Source organism: Oncorhynchus mykiss, chromosome 1 (genome assembly GCF_013265735.2).
Source record: "Oncorhynchus mykiss isolate Arlee chromosome 1, USDA_OmykA_1.1, whole genome shotgun sequence".
NCBI lineage: Eukaryota > Metazoa > Chordata > Actinopteri > Salmoniformes > Salmonidae > Oncorhynchus > Oncorhynchus mykiss.
The window spans coordinates 61,746,148-61,768,830 of NC_048565.1; the positions used below are offsets into that span (position 1 = coordinate 61,746,148).

The following is a 22,683-nucleotide window of genomic DNA, read 5'->3' on the forward strand; positions in this document are numbered from 1 at the left end:
GCTACGTTTGTGTTTATTGTCCACTTTGATGGCGATTTTTGCTCCGGTACATTTATTTTGGAACGCTTCTGCAAGGAATTATTACGTTTAAACCTTTATATTCAACCAAGTCTGTATCATAGAAGTACCACGTGATTGAAATGTTAAGGCAATTTCCCCCTTGTTAGCGGAGACTGCATTAAGGGTAAACACTGCATAAATCGGAAATTACCTTTACATTTCTATCGCGCAATTAGTTTGGTTTTATTCAAATCTTATCGCGGAAGTGCAGCGTTACAACCCGATTGAAATTTAAAAGGCAATGTTTCCGTGTTAGAGGAGCCTGCATACGGCAAATACCTTTCCTATCTCGCAATCTGTAACGCTTCAGTGATTGAAGAGCCCCAAGTCTCATAACTGTCAATGGCCTCAGGAGGGATATATCTTTAATATCCTCCTCTCTATTTAGACAGTGTGACAATCCGTTGCTGAAAACCAATAAAACAATGACTTATACATTCCATTTAAGATTGACCACATTGAGTGGCTACAAGGTTCAATTTAATGAAAGGCTAGATTAATGTGATAATTCTTCAGTCACAATCCAGTCAGATCTGTACATGTTGGTACATTTCCCAAATAAACCAAATTAAAACCGATAGGATAAATAATTTGATGCTGATAAATCAGAGGCAGTGTTTATTTCCCCTTTCAACAAAGCCTATTCAAACAAAGGTCCCTTTTTTTAAATCACTGTACAACTTTAAATCAATCTTGACATTAAAAACTATGGCAGTATAGTTATCATTGGGATACATTTTTTAAAAAGAACACTGTCCATTGATTGCTTTATCTCACAGACAGAGTTATTGTAGGGATACATTTTTTAAAAGAACACTGCCCATTGATTGCTTGATCTCACAGGCAAGAACATTGCCGTAACTTGATAGGTCATGCAAATTTCCCCAACTTCAAATATGTTCCATCAGTCTTTTTGTGTTGACGCAGGTGGTGTCATTCTCAGTCTTGTTTAAGTTGACGCTTCACGTTTACTAACGTACATTTTTGTACATTCCCAAGCGTGTCTTTAGCTAATCTGTGAAATGTAACAGGATTTTGTGCAAACATGTCTTCTGTATAGTGCATTTTAGTCATGTTAGTAACAGCATGTGCAACTCAGTTCTTGTATTTGTAAAAAAATAATAATTAAAAAGCAAGGAGTTCTGATGCAGAGTACCTAAGATGGCCGCCTATCGAAAAGGCATAATTCAGTCTTCAGTTTTGCCCTGGGTCTTATAGGCCTGCTTGCGGAGGTGATTCTCGATCTCCTCGCGGAACACCAGCATGCCCAGGTGGGAGTGGGACGCCTCATTCATGGCTTTGGACTGGATGCACATGCGATACTGTTCTGGAGTCAGCTCGTCTGCACACTGCTTCTCGTGCCACAGGTGGAAGAGGCCAGATACTGGTGTACGCGTCACAATCAGGTCGCTCCGCAGGTACTTCCTGTACAAGTGGACATCTTCCACACCCCAACCTTTCACGTCCAGGTCAAAACCTCCTAGAAAATATAATTGAGGGGGTAGTAAGATATCTTGCTTATGGAATTGTCACAGTAAAAATACATAGAAAGCACACAAGACCATAGCAAAACTTCTCGGTTAACATGGCTTACCGATATTAAGGAAGTCTGAGCGATATTGACATGTCATTCCAAAGCCAAAATCTCTCCAGAATCCAGCATCTTTCTTGTGAATCTATACGAAAAGAAAAGTTGACATTGGCAAGTTGACTAATGCAAACATTGAGTTACAATTAAACACACTACATATACACAAAAGTATGTGGACCCCCATTCAAATTTGTGGATTCGGCTATTTCTGCAACACCCGTTGCTGACAGGTGTATAAAATCAAGCACACAGACATGCAATCTCCATAAACAAATATTGGCAGTAGAATGGCCTGTACTGAAGAGCTCAGTGACTTTCAAAGTGGGACCGTCATAGGATGCCACTTTTCCAACAAGTCAGTTCATAAAATTTCTGCCCTGCTAGAGCTGCCCCCAACCTGTAAGTGTAAACGTCTAGGAGCAACAACGGCTCAGCTGCGAAGTGGTAGGCCACACGGGAACGGGACCTCCAAGTGCTGAAGCACGTAAAAATTGTCCGTCCTCAGTTACAACACTCACTACCAAGTTCCAAACGGTCTCTGGAAGCAACGTCAGCACAAGAAACTGTTCGTCGGGAGCTTTTTCTATGGCTCAGCAGCCACACACAAGCCTACGATCACCATGCGCATTGCAAAGTGTTGGCTGGAGTGGAGTAAAGCTCACCGCCATTGGACTCGAGTAGTGGAAACACGTTCTCTGACAGATAAATCTGGGTTTGGTGGATGCCAGGAGAACGTTACCTGCCCGAATGCATAGTGTCAAGTGTAAACTTTGGTGGAGGAGGAATAATGGTCTGGGGCTGTTTTTCATGGTTCGGGTTAGGCCCCTTAGTTCCAGTGAAGGGAAATCTTGACAATGACATGGTAACAGTTTGGGAAGGCCCTTGACTGTTTCAGCATGACAATGCCACCGTGCACAAAGTGAGGTCCACACAAAAATGGTTTGTCGATCAGTGTGGAAGAAGTTGACTGGCCTGCACAGAGCCCTGGCCTCAACCCCATCAAACACCTTTGGGATGAATTGGAACACCAACTGTGAGCCAGGCCTAATTGCCCAACACAGTGCCCGACCTCACTTAGCTCATGGTTGAATGAAAGCAAGTCCCTGCAGCAATGTGGAAAGCCTTCCCAGAATAGAGGAGGCTGTTATAGCAACAAAGGGTGAGACTAACTCCATATGAATTCCCATGATTTTGGAATGAGATGTTCAATGAGCAGGTGTCAACATACTTTTTGGTCATGTAGTGTATATATTGTTTTGGTCATCCATTTTTACAGGTACTTACAAGTTGACTTTCAATGGGGGGAGCCAGCTCCAGATTTCCATAGACTATGGCAGGATTATACAAACTGAAAACCACTGGATAAAATACTCTCTTGTCTACAAGAAGAAAACAAGATGGAGGGGTTGAAATATATTTTGGTACAAATTACATGCAAAATGCCAATAGTACACATTTAGAAAAATGACAAGTCACACACTGCCCGCATTAAGTACTCATGGAAAAACCCCAAAGAATTTGAATATTGGAAACAGTAGGGATGTGCATCGTTCTCTTTCAAAACGATTCGATACGTACAGTTGAAGTCGGAAGTTTACATACACCTTAGCCAAGTACATTTAAACTCAGTTTTTCACAATTCTTGACATTTAATCCTAGTAAAAATTCCATGTCTTAGGTCAGTTAATATCACCACTTTATTTTAAGAATGTGAAATGTCAGAATAATAGTAGAGAGAATGACTTATTTCAGCTTTCATTTCTTTCATCACATTTCCAGTGGGTCAGAAGTTTACATACATTCAATAAGTATTTTATAGCATTGCCTTTAAATCGCTTAACTTGGTTCAAAAGTTCTGCGTAGCCTTGCACAAACTTCCCACAATAAGTTGGGTGAATTTTGGCCCATTCCTCCTGACAGAGCTGGTGCAACTGAGTCAGGTTTGTAGGCCTCCTTGCTCGCACACGCTTTTTCAGTTCTGCCCACAAATATTCTATAGGATTGAGGTCAGGCCTTTGTGATGGCCACTCCAATACCTTGACTTTGTTGTCCTTAAGCCATTTTGCCACAACTTTGGAAGTATGTTTGGGGTCACTGTCCATTTGGAAGACCCATTTGCGACCAAGCTTTAACTTCCTGACTGATGCCTTGAGATGTTGCTTCAATATATCCACATCATTTTCAAAGGTGCTTCAACAAAGTACTGGAGTAAAGGGTCTGAATACTTTATTGAATACATTTGCAAAAATGTCTAAACTATTTTTTGCTTTATCATTATAGGGTATTGTGTGTAGATTGATGAGGAAAACAACAATTTAATCCATTTTAGAATAAGGCTGTAACTTAACAAAATGTGGAGAAAGTCAAGGGGTCTGAATACTTTGAATGCACCGTAGATACGTGGGCTCCGATACAGGAACAATACGTTTTAGTTTAAAACGACTCAGTGTGTTTCGATTCGAGAAAGAAACTAATTGGTTCGATACGATTCCACGCACTACCATTTGTTGCATAAACACATTCATTTTCCATTCTAAGTTAAAATAGGCTGCCGACGGAGATCATGACCTGGGCCTCTGAGCTGGATCTGTCTGAGCTGACTTCTGTGTGTCTGTGTGCGTGTGTGTGTAAATTATATATGTCTATGGTGTATGTACTATGTAGGCACCAGACCTGAGCCATAAGGGAGACTAAGCATCTCCCATCTCAAAATTGAATGGTTTTGACCGTTTGGAAGTTTAGTGAGCTTCTTTTCTCTTCCCAATTTGGCCATGCAGTGCACCTCGCAAAGTGATTGCTGTGCTCGTTATGAAATGATCAACTTTACCCTATATATCTAAAAATGACCACACACACACACACTGATGGTGAACCTGAACAATCTAAATACAATATATTGTTAAGGCCGTTCAACAGGTAGCCTATAGCCAGATGAGAGTTGCATCTCCAGTAGTTTACTTTTATTCCGGTAAAACACATTTTCAACAATGTATAGATAACAATAACCTAGCAAATGACATAGGGTTTATTAGTTGCGTGACAGCCTAATGTTGCGCAAGTCATTTTAGCATTTGAACACTGAAGGTGCCATACAGATCAGGAACAGGCCACCTACCTCACGCTGGCCAGCACACAAAGCTGGGCACAGTGCGCAGTTTGACTAGGCTACTGGATATTCCCCTGAGGTGGTTCGGCATGCAAAATGACTTGACTGTCAACACAATCGCATGCTTAGTTCGACACTGAAGGAGAGGGCGCAGCAGCTGTCACAAAACATGAGGCATTTTCAGAAGGTAGAAAGTAATACGAGCAACAACAAACAAAAAAAAAACAACGATTCGTACGGTTTCAAATCGATTTTCTGACCGACGGTTGCAAAATTTGGATCGGTTTCGGGTCCGCGGCCGATGCAGTCATATCCCAAACATTTGAATCGGGGATCGATGTGAATCGTTATATCCCTAGGAAACAGGAATGTGTAGGCTACAATGTTTTGATAGAAGGCACCTACTTGGAGCGGTGTGAAGGAGGCAGGTGTTGAGATAGTCCCGTGTGAAGTAGATATCCACATCACAGAAGAACATCAACACGTCACCCTTCTTCCAGGCGCGGGCTCCGATGTCCAGACCCCTGCCCCTGGAAAACTCCTCGTCCACTGGGATGAGGGTGTAGTTGGAAAAAGTCTCCTCCCTACAAAACCAACAATGTAATTTCAGTTGTCTGTGGTTTTGAGCACGAAACGTCTAGACTAGAAACATAGACAAGTGACAGATGTCCAGCAGTAAAATCATATCAAAAGCACATCATATATCCTTTCATTCATATTAAAAGAAAACAAACCTGGACATTTTTTCCAAATAAGACTTCACCTCTCGTAAGCCCTCTTGTCCAAAGTAGACCACCGTAAGATGCACTTCCCTATCATGTTTTATGCAAACTTCCCTGCAATCACAAAAACAAAAATGACACAATCTTTACAAATAGTAGGTATAGGCTACAAATTGCAATTTTCACATGACTCACCACCACTGACCTGAAGTTGTGTAGGAACTGTGAGAATGCATCTGTTCTGCCCGCCAATGGTACAATGATATTGATGACGACTCCGGACGTTTCTACGGATGTGCTCCTGACTTTCATTAAAGGACCGAATGGACGGAAAAGAGTAACGTGGCGGAAATTGTCGGAGTCCTCTTTTGCAAAGAAGAGCTCGTAGAGTGTGCCTTTGTCCCGTTCTGTTCTGTACAGCCCTGCCCACATAAGGGTAAACATCACAGTTTTGTCAAACATAGGGAACAAATATTGTTCAACTTTAAAAGGCAAGATGACAATTTTTTGCATCCATGAAACAAGCAGATAGTGATCTGGATTAGGGGTTCCCATTCTGGCCCTCAGCCCCTCCAGATATTTGGCAGCACTAGCACATGCAATCGGTCAACTTTTCATCAGGATCAGGTTGAGAACCACTGTTACATTACCTCAGAATAACTCTCTTACCCTCAGTAAAGTGGCTCTCAGTGTACGCCTGCCTCTGCATGGGCACATCATCCTCCTGGCCATCCTCCTCGTCTGGGTTGTTTATGACGTCCAGGGCCGCCTCAATGACCTCCACCAGCTCGTCCCTGCGGTCCTTCCGCACAGGCTTTTCCTCTGGGTGCCTGGTCAACCCCATCTCCAGTTGATACACCTTACCGGAGTTGAAGCTCTCAAAGGGGACCAGGGCGTACTCGCTGGGCAGCCGTGCTCCCGTGTTCACCTCGGCTTTGTCGATCTGGGAGTGGAGGAATTCGAGGAGATCCCCAGGCACCTGGTCCTTGGTCTCAGCCAGTCCCTGGACCCTGAGGCCTTCCTTCCTGTCCTGCAGGTCCTTGAGCTTCTCACTCATCTGCTGGAGCTCCTGCTTGAGCTGGGCGATCTGCCGCTTGAGGCTGGCGGCACGGCTGAGGTGGTGCTCCTCCTGCTCTTGCAGCAGGGCCTGGTAGTACTCCTTCCCATAGGACTCCCCTCCCAAGCCAGGCAGGACCAGGCTGACGTCAGCTGGGGGAGTGCACTCCAGCAAGTAAGCAAAGAGGAAGAGGACCAGCAGCAGGACGAGCCCCAGGAACAGCCAGCGCATCCGTCCCTGCAGCGGAAAGCTTCGCCTGGGCATCACGCTCGCATCCGGTCTATGGGTAACGACTCTGCATTCCCTTTCACGTCAGGTAAATCTACCTCAAGCTGGACAGAATTAGGTCCAATGCAATATTCTAGGAATGTTAAAAAGGTCCCCTCTAATGAGCAAGTTAGATTAACAACAAGGTGGACGTTTGTTCTGAGTGCTGCTATAAAAAAAAAGCTACTTTGTTCGTTCATGTCACATTATTCAGATAAAGTCAGGAACACCGCTGGTGCATCTTGTTTGATGATCACAATCTGCCTGTTCTCTTGCAGGTGTTACATTGCGAGTGGAATCCATTTGGATTTCGTCCATCAGTGTACACATGATTTAGAACCTTTTAGATGAAAAAACATTCATTCAGCAATCATTGTTCATTCATGTCATATTCATATGGTGTCAACAAATTATGCAAGAAAGGAAATGCTGGTGCAATAAACATACTGTTGACCTAGCAATACCTTAAAGAGGAACTTGAATTTCATGTTTTACGTATAGTACCAGTCAAAAGTTTGGACACCTACTCATTCAAGGGTTTTTCTTTGTATTTACTATTTTCTACATTGTAGAAAAATAGTGACGACATCAAAACAATGAAATAACACATAAGAAATCATCTAATAACCAAAAGAGTGTTAAACAAATCAAAATCTATTTTATATTTGAGGTTCTTCAAAGTAGCCACCATTGCCTTGATGACTGCTATGCACACTCTTGGCATTCTCTCAAGCTTCATGAGGAATGCTTTTCCAACAGTTTTGAAGGAGTTCCCACATATGCTGAGCACTTGTTGGCTGTTTTTCCTTCACTCTGAGGTCCAACTCAACCCAAACCATCTCAATTGGGTCGGGTGATTGTGGAGGCCAGGTCATCTGATGCAGCACTCCATCACTCTCCTTCATCAAATAGTCCTTACACACCCTCGAGGTGTGGTTTGGGTCATTGTCCTGTTGAAAAACAAATCATAGTCTAAATAATAAGGAATTCTAAATAAATCACAGACAGTGTCACCAGCAAAGCACCCTCACACCTCCTCCATGCTTCACGGTGGGAACCACATGTGGAGATCATTCACCTACTCTGCATCTCACAAAGACACAGCGGTTGGAACCAAAAATCTCCTCATACCAAAGGGAAGATTTCCACCGGGCTAATGTCCATTGCTCGTGTTTCTTGACCCAAGCAAGTCTCTTCTTCTCATTGGTGTCCTTTAGTAGTGGTTTCTTTGCAGCAACTTGACCACGAAGGCCTGATTCACACAGTCTCCTCTGAACAGATGATGTTGAGATGCGTCTGTTACTTGAACTCTGTGAGGCATTTATTTGGGCTGCAATCCAAGGCTGGTAACTCTAATGAGCTTATCCTCTGCAGCAGAGGTAACACTGCATCTTCCTTTCCTGTTGCGGTCCTCATGAGAGATAGTTTCATCATAGTGCTTGATGCTTTTTGTTACTGCACTTGAAGAAACGTTCAAAGTTTTTTAAATGTTCGGTAATGACTGACCTTCATGTCTTAAAGTAACGATGGACCGTCTTTTCTCTTTGCTTATTTGAGTTGTTCTTTCTATAATATGGACTTGGTCTTTTACCAAATAGGGCTATCTTCTGAATACCACCCCTAACTTGTCACAACACAACTGATTGGCTCAAACGCATTAAGAGGAACGAAATTCCCCAAATGAACTTTTAACAAGGCACACCTGTTAATTGAAATGCATTCCATGTGACTACCTCATGAAGCTGGTTGAGAGAATGCCAGGAGTGTGCAAAGCTGTCATCAATGCAAAAGGTTGCTTCTTTGAAGAATTTGAAATCTAAAATATATTTTGATTTGTTTTAACACTTTTTGGTTACTACATGATTCCAAGTGTTATTTCATAGTTTTGATGTCTTCACTACTATTCTACAATGTAGAAAATCGTTTTAAAAAATAAAGAAAAACCCTGGAATGAGTAGGTGTCCAAACTTTTGACGGGTACGTCTATGAGAATAGACTTTCACCTGAACCACTTTCCCTCGATGTGTTTTTTTATTCAAGACTCAATCTGAGGGCTGTCCAGCAATGCCTGTCTGCTTATGGAACTATTACATCTAGGAAGGTAGCTAACGTTAGCCAACAAGCTATACAACGACAACAACATTATCCGAACTAATGAGCTTGTGGCTGGGTAACTACTGTAGCAACCAAGCTACAAAGGGGACCTGAGAGTTGGCTAGCTGGAAAACTAGCTAACACCTAACGTTAGATTCGTGTAAACAACCGCTTGCTATGAGCCGGTTGGAACGATTGTGTAGCTAGCTGTATATCGAGAAATATTTGCTTCGAACAGTAACGTTATATTTTTGCAAATACTTACCAAGATATTCAGCTCTCCGTGTAAGGGCTAAAAAGCAGTAGCATCAAAAATAATTATTCTAAACAACGCCACGGAGCAAAGTGGACTGATCGAGGAAAAAAAACTGTACTTCCGCAAAATAGTTTCTGTAGCTTTCTTCTTTGGTGTGGTTTATCGGCGGTTGACATCCAACGTTATGGTGCATTACCGTCACCTACTGCACTGGAGGGCCATAGACAGGGAGAAATCAAATCGTACCTGCCAGCCCCGTTGCTCTTAAAAAATATAACAAAATATTTGAGACTATATCTAATGAAGTTCTAGTCAATATACTCTTTAAACTAAATTCCTGTATCCACTTCTCCCTCATACTAGATCTCAGCCTCTCTCTTTCCTCTGATACTGCCCACACTGCAGCAATACATGCTCCACGGTCTCTGTTTCCTGGCAATAATCACACTTTCCTGTTGTATGCTTTCCTATCACATTTACTGACTTATTCAACTGGCTGTGTCCCACCCTTAATCTTGCAAAAATAGCCTCCTCTCTTCTATCCCTTCCTGCCATCCTCCCCTCCACAACTTTCCTCTGAACATGAAGTAAATGCCTGCTCTTAGTCTCTCTATTACACTGCTCCTGCCATCTCTGCACCATCACTGTCCATAACAGGCTTTTTGCCTCTGCCTTGCTCATTGAAACTACAACATCAACATCCCCACTACCAAGTGCTTGTTTAGCCAGTACATCAACTGCCTCGTTCCCCTCCACCAACACAAGGGCTGGGACCCAAATAAATCTTATCTGTATACCCATCTGTCTAATCCTGCCATGGGTTTGTAGCACCTCATAAAGCAGGTCTTGTCTGCTACGTGACCTAAAGGACTGGAGACTCATCAACACTGCACATGAATCAGAGCAAATAACTACTTCTGTCTGGCTTGACTTCCTCCACCCACTGCAAGGCCAACAGTATGGCCATCAGCTCCGCCATATATACAGCCAGATGATCTGGACTTCCACTCCACAATCCTGCATTACAAATGCTGACCCAGTACGTCCTGTCCTTGGATCGTTTGATCCATCTGTGTAAATGTCCACAAAATCCTGATACACAGTATCCAGACTTCTCTTAAACAAATCAGATGGATCAACACCCTCCCTATCTTTCTGTAGTCTCTACAACACTTCTAGATCAACTACTGGAGGTGGGAGGAGCCATGGTGTATTTACAGGAATAGCTACCGTTGGACTAAACTCCATACAGTCCCATCTCCTTTGCCTGGGCATTACCCACCCAAAGCTTGTGTTCTGTCTTTGCTCATGTTCACAGCATGCCTCTAAAATCCCTTTCGTAAGATGAGACACCCCATATCCCTGTAGGTTGACCCAATAATTAATTGCCAGCTGCTCTCTCCTAATCTGCAATGGCATATACCAGCATCTCCAATTGTAGAGCAGCCGCTGGAGAGGTCCGAAACGCCCCACTACATATTCTGAGCCCTTGTATGACATCTAGCCTTTCCAATGACGTTCGGGCTGCCGAACCATACGCTTTACTGCCATAGTCTATTACAGATCGGATCAATGCAACATACATGGTCCTCAATGAGGAACGCCCAGCCACCCACTCCTTCCCTGTCAGACAGCGCATCACATTTAGCACCTTCTTACACTTTCCCACCACTCTCTCAATGTGTTCTGCCCAGGTCAGTCAAGTGTCAAAATATACCCCAAGGAACCTGAAGGACCCCACCATCTCCAAGTTTCTCCCATATAACCTCAAGCATACCTCATCTCCCACCTTCCTCCTGGTAGAGAACTCTGTCTGAGTTTTCTCTACAGAGAACCTGAATCCCACATTAATGCCCACCACTCTACCTCATCAATTGCTTCCTGTACCTTCCTGACTATGTATGGCACACTTAAGGCCCCATCATCTGCAAATATCGACCTCCCAATATCTGGCTGTACCTGAGAGTAAACATTATTGGTCATGACTGAGAACAACAGAGGACTAATCACGCTCCCATGTGGTGTACCATTATCCACCATAGTGATAGTGACTTTCCCATCCTCACCTGGATAGATCTACCAAACAGGAAATCCTCCATTCAGTTGTACTTTCTTCCTCCTACCCCCATAATATCAAGCTTGATTAATAATCCCTCCTTCCACATCATATCATACGCCTTCTCCTTATCAAAAAAGACAGCTATAACAGTCTCCTTGTTCACCTGAGTCTTCCTGACCTCTGCCTCTAAGCAGAGCACTGGGTCCATAGTTCCCCTTCCCTTCCTGAACCCACTCTGATGTGGCGATACTAGCCCCCTGCTCTCTAGGAAGTGCGTTACCCTCTCCGTAATCATACGTTCCATAATCTTACATACATGTGATTTTAAAGCTATTGGCCGATAGCTTGTTGGCCTCGTTGGGTCCTTCCCTGGCTTCCGGATTGGTACCACTGCCTCCTTCCAGCTGCCTGGTAGTTTCCCCTCCTCCCACACTGTGTTGTACAACACAATACCTTATCCAGTGCCTCATCACTAAGATGGTCCAACATAACATAGCACACCTTATCTTTCCCAGGTGAAGTTAACCCAGCCTTACCTATTGCCCTTTTCCACCTCTGCTATAGTAAATGGTGCATTCAACGCATCATTTACATCCTCCCTTTTATCCAGCAATCCAGCATGCTCCTCTCTCACAAACGGATGCTATAACCTCTAATACTGGGCAGCAAGTTCAGTATTTCAGGTCATGTTATTCTATAGACAATGGCTAAATGACTAAATCACAAGCCAATATCCTTTATTAAATGCTTGTCATTCTGACAGGGCAAATCAAGGAGTTCAATATGGCACATAAACCATTTTCCATCCCCTAAAATAATTGTATATTCTGCAGTCTCATGATAATACAGTTTTGCTGCACACACGTTCTGTCTAATAATTCCTTTGCCTCATAACCATGGTTTCTGACTGCTGTGCTTCAGATAATTAAGGTTTTATTCACAATGTAAGCGTCCATTATTTTTAACATTATCACATCTGATGAAAGAAAGAGAGAAGAGGGAGCCTAGCATATAAATAGATCGCATATATTTGAACTTTTATTGATTGCAACATAATCACGTAATGATAAAACAACAATTGATAACACTCATTTGTTTTCAAAAATCCTAGCTAACTGTTGCACAAAGATTGCCATTACGAGGAATCAAATGGTGAGCTGCAGCTTTGACACCGAACATGCCCACATTCTATTAAAGTGGAAAGACAAAAGTGGCTTTTACATTTCAAAGAACATGATCATATGAAGTAGAAACTTTGCCGTTTTTCTAGATGAACTCAGTGTCCACTCTTTGTCCATCTTAACCTCACAGGTCTACCATTATAGGACAGGTGACGGTAAAGAAGTCCCCTTTAATTTCTGGTCTGGAAACAACATCTTCACAGTCGTACACTACTAATTGGAGGCTATCGTAGAAGCGGCACAGGCACTTGAAAGACATTAACATTGACATACAACCTGGTACACGGTCATGCAATGATACTTGGCCAACATGACTTTGAGGTAATGATTAACATACCGAAGAGCTGCTTGAAACACGGTCTATGTAATTCCAGCCATTTTTCAGCAAATGCACTTTTGAAATCCCCCAGTTTTAACTTGGAATACCCCGTGCAACAGAAATGAAAGGGCACCAACTTTAGATTGTATATGTACAGTTTTATATAAATATACACATCTACCCCATTAGGAATCTTTATTTTCGACAATGGTTTTTGCTTTTAACTATCAATCTTCTCCACAATTTTTGCGGGTGAAGGCAAAGCCATCCAGTTTGCATAAACGCTATCATTGGCATATCTTGTAAAGACTGGGTTAGTGGCATCAAGTCTGTTGAGCAGTACGGGGCTCTTCTCAGGCCAGTTCGGGTATGACATGCCTAAAAACGAGAACATATCATTTTTCTGCACCGAGTTAAGAAAAAGAGTGCAGACAGTAAAGGCTCCCTCAAATTTTGGACAGAATGCATTTTTTCAGAAGTGAATTATAGATGGTTGTTTGACATAGGACCATGAGAAGGCTATACATTTAGAATCCTATGCAGAAATCACTTCACAGACAATAATGGTGTCCATGGTTCCTGTATAGTTTAACCGAGAAAATATACTGGATTGATTGAATAAGATTCAAAAGACAATTAGCAACAATTACATTATTGGTAATGTATGTCATGACCTCTAAATGTTATCCTTGGCTCACGCACCATTGATAACTGATGTCCACATAAAGCAGATACAAGAATTGCGTCACTGTAACAGGACACCATGGTCACCAAGTCACTGTTTGTTCATGGTAACTAAGTCACTGTTTGTTCATGGTAACTAAGTCACTGGCAGCCATCTTATTGCTAAATACTTTTATGAACTATCAACTGGAAGTGCTTAGGATCTATAGGATTTGTTTGGGAATTTCTTATGAAAATACTTTTACAAAGTATTGTTTTGTCAATGTTAGCCAAAAGTTGATTTCAAAAGACTTACTGTACGCTTACATTATGCTTAATAGGTAGCCTATTTACACACAAACAATTCAGATAACTTAAGACAGTCTGGAATCCAAATGTAATAGATAATGATTGATTCAGCAAGGCCCTGTTTCAAATGTCAAACTGTTTTTGAACAGCTTTTTCCAAATTAATAAAAAATTGCGGGTGTTGGAATGTTTTTTGAAAATGTTTATGCCGTCCAAAACGTATGTTTCCTAATATAAAATCAATACGTAGGATTGAATGTGGATTACAATATGTCATATAAGGGAATTATGGAAATGTTTACTATTTACAAAAGTGTCAATATTTTGGTCAGGTTGAATGTACATCAGAAGCAGGTCCAAATAGTGATCATCAGACACAAGATTCTCCTTTCCCACTGACTCTCATTTCCTAAGAAATGGGAGACTTTTTCATGAAGCATGCCTAGATCACAGTCACACACTACAGGAAGCCAATCACAGCATGTCAAAAGCTTATGTGTCCTGTCACTAAAATCGAGTAAATGCATGGGAGATTCTACCATAGAGCTTGTTTTCAATCCATGTGGAGGGAATGGTTCGAGGGAGAGGGGCATTATTGCTGTCCACTAGGGGTGTGTCCTCTTCGGAGAGGGCGTCGTCGTACAGTAGGGCGTCGGCTGGCGTAGACGCTGCCAGGTCCAGGTAATCCTGATAACAGGAGAGGAACACCTGATTAGGCTAATCACAAGCGACAGGAAGGTGGAGCATACTGCTAATGCAGTCATAATACAGTCATATCCTACCATGCAGTTATGACCTAACTTAACCTCCCATATGGTTAAGATTGTAGCTAACTGGCATAAGAGATCCAATGACAAACATCTGATAGGAAACCGAATATATTAGAGCAATACATTTCCTACTTTTGACTGAGATAAAAAGTATTAAAAGTACTCTGTTTCAAATTCTAAACATATGAATCATATTTTTGCACTGTATTTGGCATCCTAAAAATTGCACTATATTTGGCCTCTTTACCTCAACACAAGACCAACTGCTATCTATTGTAATTATATGTTTTGCAAATGTTGCCCAGGGCCATATTTTGGGGATGGTCACCTGACATTGGTCATACTTATTGCTGGACATGAGACTGGCCATTTGCGGTTTACTCCATTTATGACGTTGTGTACTGTAACTACCAGTGAGCAGTGTAACGACCGCATTAGACAGAGAAAGAATGTTGGTTGTTTTTGCTTGATCCTACCCGGTTTTTCACCATCATCTTCTCCAGTTCTTTGCTGATGTCTATGAATATGGGCCTTTTGTTTGACTCCTGTTTCCAGCATCGAAGCATCAGATTATACCTGCAGACACACATTCATACAACACTTAATGGTCAGAAGCAACAACACGTAACACACGATTCACCGTGAAAAGAAACGAAAGGGATGGTTCACCTGCAATTTACAGTAGATCATTAGAATGAACAAGTGTGGGTTTGCTGCCGGCTTGTCATGTCATGGATGTCATTACCATCACAGTGTAATAGAGTAACAGTGAGTTTTACTGTGGTTACAATGACGCTGGGGTAAAGTAAAGTGGCACACGTACATTTCCTCAGTACAGTTTTCTGGTTTCTCCATCCTGTAGCCAGTCTTGAGGAGGTTAAAGAGGCGTTCAGGGGCGATGCCTGGGTACGGGTTTCCACCCAGTGTCACAATCTCCCACAACAGCACACCAAAGGACCAGCTGGCAGGAGACAGAGGACACTGCATTAATAGCGCCACAGTCTAATGCATGGGTGAAACAGTGACTGTTTGCTGTATAGTTTATCCGAGGCGGTAGGTAGCCTAGCGGTTAAGGGGATTGGGCCAGTAACCCAAAGGTAGCTGGTTCAAGTCACTGAGCAGGCAAGGTGGATAAATCTTCCACTCTGCTGTTGAGCAAGGCAATTAACCCCCAACAACTGCTCCCTGGGTGCCAATGATGTTAATTAAGGCAGCCCCCAGCACCTGTCTGATTCAGAGGGTTTGGGTTAAATGTGGAAGACACATTTCGGTCGAATGCATTCAGTTGTGCAATTTAGTATATTTTTTGATCATGCAAATATTGTTGGTTATGGATATGTATCACAGGTGTTTTAAGTTGTTTGCGCAAGGTACTCACACGTCACTTTGTGTTGTGTAAATGTGATCAAACAAGGATTCTATTGCCATCCATTTCACTGGGATTCGACCCTGAAAAGAGAGGCAAAAGAATAAGAGAATGGACATTGTGATCTCAGTTCTGTGAAAGAAATCCTTACTACAATCGATAACAAACTAATTGACAATTTCAGAAAACAATCAAATTTAGTCATTTTTAAAAGTACTTGGGTATTTGACATTTGGGTTCCCTACCTTGCTCCTCTTCACATATGAGTCTTCCTCATACACGTCCCGGGACAAACCAAAGTCTGAAATCTTCATCTTACGGCCCTCCGCAACTAGGACATTTCTTGCAGCGAGGTCCCTGTGAACAAGCTATTGGAGGACAAAAGTCAATTCAAGCTCCGTTCTTTACACAATATGTACTCACATTGACATGGAGCTAGGTTTAGCATGGGATTCATACATACAGTGGGTTCCAAAACTGTTGGTAACCTTGATGAATTGACCAAAAATATCAACTGTAAAAAGAAAAATACTGAGCAATTTATATGCTCCAAAAAATGTGAAGTGTATATTACTTTATACTAATGCAATTGATTAGAGAAAATGATTTTGTTTAACAAGTAATATTTATTTGATCTTTAGCATGTTTTGGCATTAGAGTTAGGCGAACAATAACCAGAACTTTACCCAGAACAAAGAACAAACCCAAAACAGGAAGATCAGAATGCCATGAACCAAGAGGTTAAATTCAAATCCCAGGTGAATAATAATGACTGTATAAATGAAAATGCACAATGTAATCATGTACAGTACCAGTCAAAAGTTTGGACACACCTACTCAATTCCATGGTTTTTCTTCTTTTAAACTATTTTCTACATTGTATTTTCAGATTTCGTTATCAACAAACGCGGCGAAAAGTACAGTAAATGTGAAATGCACATAAAATCAACAGTGTAATGTTTGGATGAAGTCTTATGTTAGGTGAACTGCTGTGTCCTCAACTTTGGTCACATAATTTTTCCACAATCTCCAAACTGTTCCCTTTCAATTGCTACTATGCTTATGCATTTCATAGAAACATTCAAATGTAACCCTATCCATATAGACCTATTCCTACTAGTGTAAAGGGTTAAGGGAATGGGCTCTTGGAAACAGTCACATCACTGGAATATTCCTATGAAAACATTAGTTAATGACCTAATGAGACTCTTAAGGGAACGTTCTCTAAAGTTGTATGAACATTTGTTGTTAACTGGGAAGATTCTTATCAATCAAATCAAACCAAATGTAATATTTGGTCCCATATTCCTGGCACGCATTGAGTACATCAAGCAGTTTGTTTTAGTTGTGTTTGATTATTTTGTGTCCAATAGAGATTCATGGTAAATCATGTATTGTGTCATTTTGGAGTCACTTTTTTATTGTAAATAAGAATCAAATGTTTCTGAACACTTCTACATAAATGTGGATACTACCATGATTACAGATAATCCTAAATGAATCGTGAATAATGATGAGTGAGAAAGTTACAGAGGCACAAAGATCATACCCCTCAAGACATGCTAATCTCCCTTGAAATTGGTAATGGTGAGAGGAGTATAATTTTGTTTGATTTTATAGATCAGAATTTTTAGGGGTGCCAATAATTTTGACACCTATAATTTTTAGATAAACAATTATTACTTGTAAAACCAAATATCTTTCTCTAAGCAATTGTATTAGTATACATATTTTAGTTTTTAGAGCATACAATATAGTTTAGTATTTGTATTATTTACTTTATACAGTCTTTTTGGCTCATAAAGTATTTATCAAGGGTGCCAATAATTTTGAAGGTAAGGTATACTAAAGGCAAATCCTTACTTCCACTTCAGTCAAATTTTCACTGAGTCATGCATTGATGTCAATGGGAGACTGAGTGAAATTTGATTTAAGTGGAAGTTAAGATTTGCCACATGGTGAATATTTTGAAAGCGGTAATTGCTAGACAGGCACCTTCATTTCAGCCAGGTACTGCATGCCCCTGGAGATCTGCCAGGTGAAAGAGATCAGGTCGCCCATGGTGAGTGCCCTCTCATCTGGATTCTCCAGGTAGCTCGAGTTGCGGTTGGCATCGTTGCCTGACATGTAGCTGGGTCCCACCTTTCGGCTCTCACGCAGGAAGTTGCGCAGTGACCCATATTTGGCATATTCTACAATCAGATACATTGGACCTAGACGGAAAGACACAACATTTCAGAACACACACTTAGGCTTACAGTATCTGGCAGGATTGAATGAAATATGCATCACATATACCAGGTATAACACCGGAAGGTTAAGCATTGCAAGGACATCATGTTTTCATTAATATGATCAAGTGGGTCCACAATTGATTATACCACAATCTCCTGATGACTTTGAGCATCCTTTGGTCAGACAGGGTATCTGAGGCACTGCTACCATAAAGGACAAGATCTGAAGACAAGATTCTCATGTATCACACATCTCCATTGTTGACGGTACAGTCAATCAACAATATTGATACCCTCAAATGGTGCTCGGAGTGGATCGATATGAAGCCTTACCATCCTGGCTGCAGGCTCCGTACATCTTGATGACGTGTGGATGGTTGACTTGCTTCAGTAAGGTGAATTCTGACAGGAGGTCCCGCAGTTCACTATGTGAGGCGTGGTCTGTTGCAAAAATAAAAGAGAGATTTATGAAATGCTTTTTTTAAATACATCACCTTATAGGCCTGCCCACTAAGCAGGATTAGGTGGCCGCCTAGGAGGACACACTGACGAGGGTGGTATTTAATAAACTTGCAGGATTTAATAATCTTGGGTAGTTTATATTCAGAGTTTGAGTAGCCAAAGTGATCTGTTTTAGGTCTTAGTCAGGAATCAGGACTGACAAACTGTACCATATGGATGGGCAAGGGCTTAACTTTCACTGGGGATTTTTTTTATTTTTTATTTTACAACTTTATTTAACTAGGCAAGTCAGTTAAGAACAAATTCTTATTTTCAATAACAGCCTAGGAACAGCGGGTTAACTGCCTGTTCAGGGGCAGAACGACAGATTTGTCCCTTGTCAGCTCGGGGGTTTGAACTTGCAACCTTCCGGTTACTAGTCCAACGCTCTAACCACTAGGCTACCCTGTCCTCCCCACATTCTGAAATTGCATTTATATCCCCCCCCCCCCAGTTTTATCATTGGAATGGTATACAAAACTAGGCAACGGTGTGCTTTAGGACCATGCAGACACCTCCGAGATGTTGGGTAGGCTGTTTGGAGTGTTTCTCATACCGGATAAAAAAATATATAAATAATAATCATGTCCCCCCCACTTCTAAAACCAAAGTTGCACCTCTGTGAATGGGCTTTCATGAAAATGAATTGCGAGCTGACACTGTATACTATAGGCTACCATTCTACCTTGCAAGGATAAGAGGGGGCATTTTATTTTGTCTCGCCTAGGGTAGCAGAACTGCCTGCACCTTATATCTATCATGGGCTGGCCAAAAGTCACATCATAAAAATCTACTTCCACTGTATATTCAGTATACAGACACCTAGGGACTCACTCACTGCATGAGTCTTACAATAACTGTTCCTGTTGTCTGCTCTTTGTCCGGTTAGCATTACCTTTAAGCATTTTCACAGCTACTGTGGTGTAACCAGCCTTTCCTTTCAGCCGGAATGCAGTCGCCTTGACAACCTTCCCAAACTCCCCTTCTCCTAACGTTTTGCCCAGCACCAGGTTTTTGCGTGGAAATTCCCATTTGGGATCCTCCTGTTAAAACAATTAAGCAACACATTTAAAAAACGTTTCTATTAATACAACATATATTTGCAGGTCTCATGATCATTCAAAAGGCAATTTAGTATAGCTGGGTTTGCAAAATTCCGGAAACTTTCCAAACATTTTCAGGAAAGGCCTTACAGGTATTTTGAAGGTGTCAATGGCTACTTGGTTCTCCATGGAGTCCAACGAGCCACGGCGCATGTTGTTAGCAGAGTAGCTGATTGGGTAGGATTGTGCGGGCCGCCGGAAGGTCATCTCAGCCGAGGTTATGGGCGGCTTGGGGGAGTTCTTGTGGTAACGATGGATGAAGTAGGAGGACAGGAGAATGGAGACGATGAAGGAGAGCAGCACGGCAGTGGCAATGATGGTCTTGCAGACCTCGTCACACATGGCCTCTGCATCAGACAGGGTAGAAGGAGACAGTGAACAAAAAACACGATGGAAACCATCCTTTGACAACACGGGCAAAATTTAATTTCACCTTTGATTGACATACAGTATCATATCTTGAAACATCTCCATTTGGAATGCTGTTTTGTTACCTATTGGGGGGGGGGGGGGGGGTATGGGTCAATACACGTAGAACAAAAAGGTTTTGAAATGATACAACTCACCCTCTATATCATCCTTCTCACAGAAGCATTTTTCAGAGTAGCAGTAGCAGGTTCCATGGCCAGCTCTAATGCCAGACATGATGCCCTTCTCATGACCACCTATAACGGGTTCAACTGAGAGACACAAACACATGTAAATCTATTGAATTCAACAATTTAAAAAAAAACTATTGAAATACCATCAAAAAGGACATCAATAAGGTAGCCAAATATATATGGCCGTAAAAGATTTAGGACATTTCTCACGTGTACAATCCTGAGGACATATTGATGCGTCTTTGCTTTCAACTGCATCACAAAAGCCATCAGGGCACGTGCGGAGGTCAGGGGAGCAGGTGGAATAACTTTCTGATATTCCTGAAAGATAAAGGAAAAATATAATAGCATAATTTCCTGTTTCCATTAAACACCCCCTATATGTGGCATATAGGGCTTTCCCTGAAGAAGAATTTGTCTGTAACTGAGAATAGGACCTTCCAGCTGGATTACCTGGTCAATGACAGGTAATCTGGTCAATGACAGGTAATCTGGTCAATGACAGGTAATCTGGTCAATGACAGCGTGGGTACCTTTTGCAGAGCCCTGTCTCCATTGGCACCTCCCTGTGGTTGCCCCCAGGCCTCTGATGGTCTCACAATCCCCACGATGTCTTCCCTTTGCACAGGAGAGGAACTGCTGGTCCTCTAGGCCCTGCTTATCAACTACACAACACAAACACAACATTTATGAAGACAAAACACATGTTCACGGTATGCTTAGCTATTATGCTATTGTCAAGCAAGATCACAAGAGTCTTGGACACGGACAAAGCTATGGATAGAGTCTTGGACACGGACAAAGCTATGGATAGAGTCTTGGACACGGACAAAGCTATGGATAGAGTCTTGGACACGGACAAAGCTATGGATAGAGTCTTGGACACGGACAAAGCTATGGACAGAGTCTTGGACACGGACAAAGCTATGGATAGAGTCTTGGACACGGACAAAGCTATGGATAGAGTCTTGGACACGGACAAAGCTATGGATAGAGTCTTGGACACGGACAAAGCTATGGACAGAGTCTTGGACACGGACAAAGCTATGGATAGAGTCTTGGACACGGACAAAGCTATGGACAGAGTCTTGGACACGGACAAAGCTATGGATAGAGTCTTGGACACGGACAAAGCTATGGATAGAGTCTTGGACACGGAAAAAGCTATGGACAGAGTCTTGGACACGGAAAAAGCTATGGGCAGAGTCTTGGACACGGACAAAGCTATGGATAGAGTCTTGGACACGGACAAAGCTATGGACAGAGTCTTGGACACGGACAAAGCTATGGATAGAGTCTTGAACATGGACAAAGCTATGGATAGAGTCTTGGACATGGATAGAGTTAACATAATTTGACAGGTCTCTACTACACTAGTCCTAAGGTCTCTAACAATGAGGCATGAGCCTTGCAAAATAACTGAACTGATGACTTCCAAATATGAATGCCATACATTAGTAATCACTGTGGCCCAATCAGCATCAGTCTGGAGTATTGCTGGGAATGAACTTATTATCTCATGTACTTACTATCGCTATCGAGCACAACGAGGATCTGAGTGCTAGCCTGCAGCAGATTCTGTTGCTCTTGAGCAATAACCACATACTGCAGGTCCTGGCACTCTGGCCTGCGAAGCGCCTCTGTGTCGTTCACATATAGCACCCCCACCATGTCCTTGAGGCTCTGTGCGATGCTAATCGCAGCGTAGCATGACTGCACGTCGTCGGACACATTCCCTGTTTTCTCTGCTACTACTAGCCGGTATGTGACATTGATGCCCTGGAACTTCAGGCTGTTGTCCACACAAATCCTACCGACCTGAAATGAGAAGGAACACGAATCATACAGGGAAAATGCTACAGTTCTAATCAGATTGACACATGATCTTACATTTAGCCTACTGGGGGGGAAAAATAGGTCCACGATGAGCTAACCTCTGAAATATCAACCAAGTAACCTCACAGACTGCTTTAATGGCATTTCATCACATCACTCTTGAACAGCGGAATACTATTATCTTAAAATAGTTGTCTGCTTCATAAGCATTTCATAAGCAGTAATCCTCTTCTCAAGCAAAGAGGGCTGTATGTGAACTCTATAGGTACCTGGGAGTAGACATTAGCTTTACGTGTTAGTGCGAAGAGGTATGTCACATTGGTGAAGAGAATGGGGACAGGTAAGACGGTGATATTGTAGTGCAGCATCACAGTTCCCTCTGGACCGGGGTATGTAGTGTCATTGACCAGGTAATCCAGCTGGAAGGTCCTATTTTCGGTTACAGACAAATTCTTCTTCAGTGCAAGCCCTACATGCCACACAAAGGGTAGAAGGGGGGGCTGTTTATTTAATGAATCGATCAAAATATTTTGACACAATAGTTTGTCACATTAACAGGCTGGTTTCCCAGACACATATTAAGGCTAG

The 22,683-nt window shown here is 42.1% G+C and overlaps 2 protein-coding genes across 5 annotated transcripts in view; both read right to left on the reverse strand.

The window, feature by feature from the left end:
• Nucleotides 1-655: 655 nt before the first annotated feature.
• Nucleotides 656-9,308, reverse strand: csgalnact2 (chondroitin sulfate N-acetylgalactosaminyltransferase 2). Of its 3 annotated transcripts, XR_005052459.1 has the most exons (9): nucleotides 9,163-9,308; nucleotides 6,149-7,143; nucleotides 5,685-5,901; nucleotides 5,492-5,593; nucleotides 5,163-5,341; nucleotides 2,936-3,030; nucleotides 1,655-1,736; nucleotides 897-1,540; nucleotides 662-832 (listed from the first exon to the last, which is right to left on the reverse strand). XR_005052459.1 is itself a non-coding variant. In XM_021607241.2 (8 exons), exons 2-8 carry the CDS (start codon nucleotides 6,798-6,800, stop codon nucleotides 1,248-1,250), a joined length of 1,620 nt encoding a protein of 539 aa, XP_021462916.1. In that variant the 5' UTR covers nucleotides 6,801-7,143; nucleotides 9,163-9,308; the 3' UTR covers nucleotides 656-1,247. The 3 variants fall into 3 exon arrangements, 1 of the variants encoding a protein (XP_021462916.1); XM_021607241.2 differs by having other exon boundaries at nucleotides 656-1,540; XR_002473934.2 differs by lacking the exons at nucleotides 662-832; nucleotides 897-1,540 and adding an exon at nucleotides 4,767-4,914 and having other exon boundaries at nucleotides 1,706-1,736.
• A 2,914-nt stretch (nucleotides 9,309-12,222) lies between these two features.
• The window catches only part of ret (ret proto-oncogene receptor tyrosine kinase), a 31,583-nt gene continuing 21,122 nt past the window's right edge, over nucleotides 12,223-22,683 (reverse strand). The window contains exons 6-20 of one of the 2 annotated variants that reach the window (XM_036981852.1): nucleotides 22,365-22,564; nucleotides 21,789-22,077; nucleotides 20,793-20,924; nucleotides 20,470-20,580; nucleotides 20,224-20,337; nucleotides 19,748-20,004; nucleotides 19,450-19,597; nucleotides 18,387-18,494; nucleotides 17,815-18,032; nucleotides 16,065-16,187; nucleotides 15,832-15,902; nucleotides 15,277-15,414; nucleotides 14,930-15,029; nucleotides 14,223-14,370; nucleotides 12,223-13,090 (exon numbers count right to left, since the gene is read on the reverse strand). In XM_036981852.1, coding sequence (XP_036837747.1) covers nucleotides 12,933-13,090; nucleotides 14,223-14,370; nucleotides 14,930-15,029; nucleotides 15,277-15,414; nucleotides 15,832-15,902; nucleotides 16,065-16,187; nucleotides 17,815-18,032; nucleotides 18,387-18,494; nucleotides 19,450-19,597; nucleotides 19,748-20,004; nucleotides 20,224-20,337; nucleotides 20,470-20,580; nucleotides 20,793-20,924; nucleotides 21,789-22,077; nucleotides 22,365-22,564 — 2,315 coding nt within the window. In that variant the 3' untranslated portion in view covers nucleotides 12,223-12,932. Of the gene's footprint in view, nucleotides 14,371-14,929; nucleotides 15,030-15,276; nucleotides 15,415-15,831; nucleotides 15,903-16,064; nucleotides 16,188-17,814; nucleotides 18,033-18,386; nucleotides 18,495-19,449; nucleotides 19,598-19,747; nucleotides 20,005-20,223; nucleotides 20,338-20,469; nucleotides 20,581-20,792; nucleotides 20,925-21,788; nucleotides 22,078-22,364; nucleotides 22,565-22,683 lie in introns of both variants that reach the window. The other variant, XM_036981853.1, reaches the window with a different exon arrangement.